Consider the following 3971-nt stretch of genomic DNA (forward strand, 5'->3'; position numbering starts at 1 on the left):
ATTTATACTTAAGAAATATCTAGATGTTCTAGATAATTAGATATTTATAGTAAAGTATAGAATAATCTAGATTCTTGTTAGATAGTTAGAAGATAAGGTCACCTAGATTTTTCTTGTAAATCTATCTAAAATAATTTCTAGAAGCATTCCCACACTAGTATAAATAGGGGTGGCCATAGTCATTTGTAACTAATCCAAGAGCAACTCAAATCAAAGAATTTTCTTCGATAAACAAGTTCTCCTTTCTAGCTTCCTCTTCTTTAATTGAATCTTTCGATCTTAGTTAACGATCTTGGGCTAGCAAAAGATTTTCCGAGTATACTTTTCTTCTGCTATTCTCTACAGTATTGAGTAAAATAATGGACTATACAGTTTGTTGTATGTATATTCTCATGGAAACAATGTACGTATTGAATACTAATTGGTTACTTGTAACTCATTGTGTATACTACGCTCTTTGTTTCAATTTATTTGTTTTATTTTACTTTTAGTTAGTTTAAAAACACATCTTTTTTTATTTGCATAATTTTATAATTTTAACGTTTTACATGACATATTTAAGATTATAAAAATAAAAGACATTTTGATATATTCTACATATTTTTATTTAAAATCATAATTTTTTTATTTATTTTTTATAATTTTGTACCACGTTAAATCGAAGAAATAAATTGAAACAGATGGAGTAATATTTAACCGAGAGAAAGAAAATGTATCATTACAACACACACGAGATTTTAATACTATATATAATACTTCCTATGTTTACATTTTTACTTATCATTATATTAAAAATAGATGCTAAAAATTAAAAAATAATTTATCACTTAGTATATTATCATTATTATTAATTATAGTCATTTTTTAAAACATTGCATTTATTATATTCATTAAAGGGTGATTTAATAAAATTGATATTTAATATATTACTCCTTAAAAGATATGTGAAGGCAATATTAAACAAATAAAAATAAATAAAGAGAGTATGATAGAAATTATTTTGTTTCATATAAGAGAAAACGTAATTATTTTGTTCCACATTCTTGTTTGATATAATATATTTAAAGACTTTCATCAACATTTTTCTTTTGATTATATGATTTTCTTAATAAGGTGAAAATAGAACTTACACGCGAAATTCCCTTGTGGCATGAATTGTTCTTCACGCTGTTTGAAATATCTCAAAATTTGGGGCAGTAATTAAGTGGACTAAGTTAAATTTGGACGGATTATAATAAATTAAGATAATAATTGGATCAAGATTCAATCCAATTTAAATTTATTTATGTCAAAATGAGTTGAGTCATTAGGTAATAGATTACAGTAGTTAAGACTAAATTCGATTCAATTTTTACGAAGTTGAATTGTTTTATTTGTTCTTTAAATATTTAATAAAAAAAATTCTTTATTATGACTATATACAACATATCAAATGAAAAAAAAAATTAAAAATATTTTAATATGTTTTTTATGAGCCAATTAAAATTAAATATCAACTCAATTTTTAATAAATTGAATGAGTTAAGCTAATGAATAGACGATTGAACAAATTAAACGAGTTGGGTTTGATTTTGACATCGCTGCTTAGAACAATAGACGTAAACCAAAACCTTTATTCCTGAAAAAGTGCCAGACAGAAAATGACAAAAATATATAATAAAAATTGGATTAAAATATATTGTTAAATGTATTATCTCAACCCTTATTTTCCAACAAGGAAAACTTTTTTTTAAAACCAAACACACCCTTATATCAAGCACAGGGCATAGAGGTAATTTTAGCTCAGAGTGTTTTAAGGTTCACACCATCTATCCCTTTAACTGAAAACGACTGCAAGCAACCTGTGGTCTACCTGTATATATATATCCCTCTCACATTAATTAACATATATCTAATTAATCAAATAATAAAAAATTATATATAATCTATTAAAATTTAATATAAAAAGTTATTATATTGATCAAAACTATTGAATTATATCGAGACTAGCTCCACTATATAATATATAAAAAACCAAGAGTGTCCCTCTATATAAATGAGATATGACGCGCAAACACCGACTCAAAAAGTGCTTTTATTTTGGTTGTTTTAGGCATTTGCTTCTCTCTTTCTCTACATCTTCCTTTTTGCCTTCAAACAAACAAAAAATAATTTTAAAAAATGGTGGATCTTCAGAAAGTATGCTCCATGTGCGGCGACGTTGGCTTCCCGGAAAAGCTCTTCCGCTGCTCCAAGTGCTACCACCGTTACCAACACTCGTAAGTAATTCTCACAATTTTTAGTTTACGAGTTCTGAATCATAATTTCTTTTAAATTTGCATCAAAGCTATTGAAATCTGTATACACATTCATGTCAATGATGACCTTTTTTACAATTGATGATCAATTCACCAATCATATAATTTATTTTTGTTATACTAGATGAAATAGTAGTTTTCTTGTAACCACAGTTTGGGTTAGTGTTGGGTCAGTCAGGCTTTTCATTAGAGTCTTTTTGACTGATTTTCTGTCCGTATTATTACTCCATCTATCATTTTTTTTAAACTTTCCTGTTTGTGGCAAACCAAACATGACACTCGTCCACCCACCGCCACCATACACTATCAGAGGGAACAAACATCCTACCAGCAATTTCGTACTAATTATTTCCCATGATCTTCTACAGATTAATTAATTTTAAGTAATAATTAACGATTTATTATTATTATTAATTTATGTAATTAGGTCATATAATATATGTTTCTAACTTTTCTATGAATCGTTTAGTCATGTCAGAAATTTACCTTATCACTAGAAAAGATTACTTGTGGTACTACTTTTTATGTTTTATGTTAATATAAATATAGTACGACGCAAACTTAAATTGAGTAAAACAAAGGGTCTTTTGATCAATCAACGCTTTGAGTCTGCGAATTCATACCGCCGATCCTGATCAAACATCATTATTGTTTTGTATGATCATGATTATTAGGAGTTAATTAGTCATGCATATATAACTTGAATTGTAACAAGTAAAAGATGGAGTATTTTGAATTCATAAAATTTAAATTTTGGATTCGTATCGGAGTTTTACAGGTATTGTAGCAACTACTATAGTGAATTGTCAGAGGGAATAGAGGTGTGTGACTGGTGTCAAAGTGAAGAAAGAAACAGCAGTTCAAGGCGTGGAAGTTCTTCTAGGAAATCATCAGCTGAAGGCATCATGATGAGTAGCAGCAGATCAGAATATCCAGGTGGCGACAAAATCAAACAGCAAAACCATGATCACAGAGAAGAATCAACGGCTCATGATCAAAAACCAAAGAATAATCATGGTGGTGCACCTTCACCTCGTACGTCCACCCGTAGGTACAAACTTCTTAAGGATGTCATGTGTTAAATTAAAAGGAAAAATAAATAAAAACCTTTTCATGTGTTAATATTATGTTTATCTTCTTCCTTATGGATAATTGTAAGTTTTTTTTTTCTCTTTTGACTAGTAGAGTACTACTTTTATGGCCCTATGCTACCTACCTAGCTAGCTGAATAAGTTCTCAATGTAGCGTCCTCTCTCTATGTATTATATGTACAAATTAGTTGATGATAATTATGGGTTTACCATAAGCTAGCCTTCAATTTTCTTATCTAATTTCTTAACTTATCATCAAATGATTGGTTGCAGTAGATTAAGTTGTTCGTTTTCTATTTACATGTTTCAAGTTTGAACTATGAATATGCAAAAATTCTTAATAAGTAGCACTATTTGCAAATGGGCTATCCGATGTGAATTTAGATTAGTTTGAGTATATTGAACATCGATGAAACCCTCCAAAAAATCTAAGTTGTTGACTTTTCTAATTTTGCCTAATATCTTTCTTGATGTATTTATCACTCGGATTGAGACTTGCATGACATAATCGTGTAGAAATAGTAATCGCATCATTGTCATGATTTAATTACACAGATAAAATTTTCATGATAACAGAGGCGGA

The 3971-nt window shown here is 28.4% G+C and overlaps 1 protein-coding gene across 1 annotated transcript; it reads left to right on the plus strand.

Moving 5' to 3' along the window:
- Positions 1-2071: 2071 nt before the first annotated feature.
- Positions 2072-3648, plus strand: LOC125845531 (uncharacterized). The gene is made up of 2 exons (XM_049525059.1): positions 2072-2258; positions 3076-3648. Exons 1-2 carry the CDS (start codon positions 2161-2163, stop codon positions 3377-3379), a joined length of 402 nt encoding a protein of 133 aa, XP_049381016.1. The 5' UTR covers positions 2072-2160; the 3' UTR covers positions 3380-3648.
- Positions 3649-3971: the final 323 nt, after the last annotated feature.

The sequence above is a fragment of the Solanum stenotomum genome, chromosome 1, assembly GCF_019186545.1.
Source record: "Solanum stenotomum isolate F172 chromosome 1, ASM1918654v1, whole genome shotgun sequence".
In the NCBI taxonomy this organism is placed as follows: domain Eukaryota; kingdom Viridiplantae; phylum Streptophyta; class Magnoliopsida; order Solanales; family Solanaceae; genus Solanum; species Solanum stenotomum.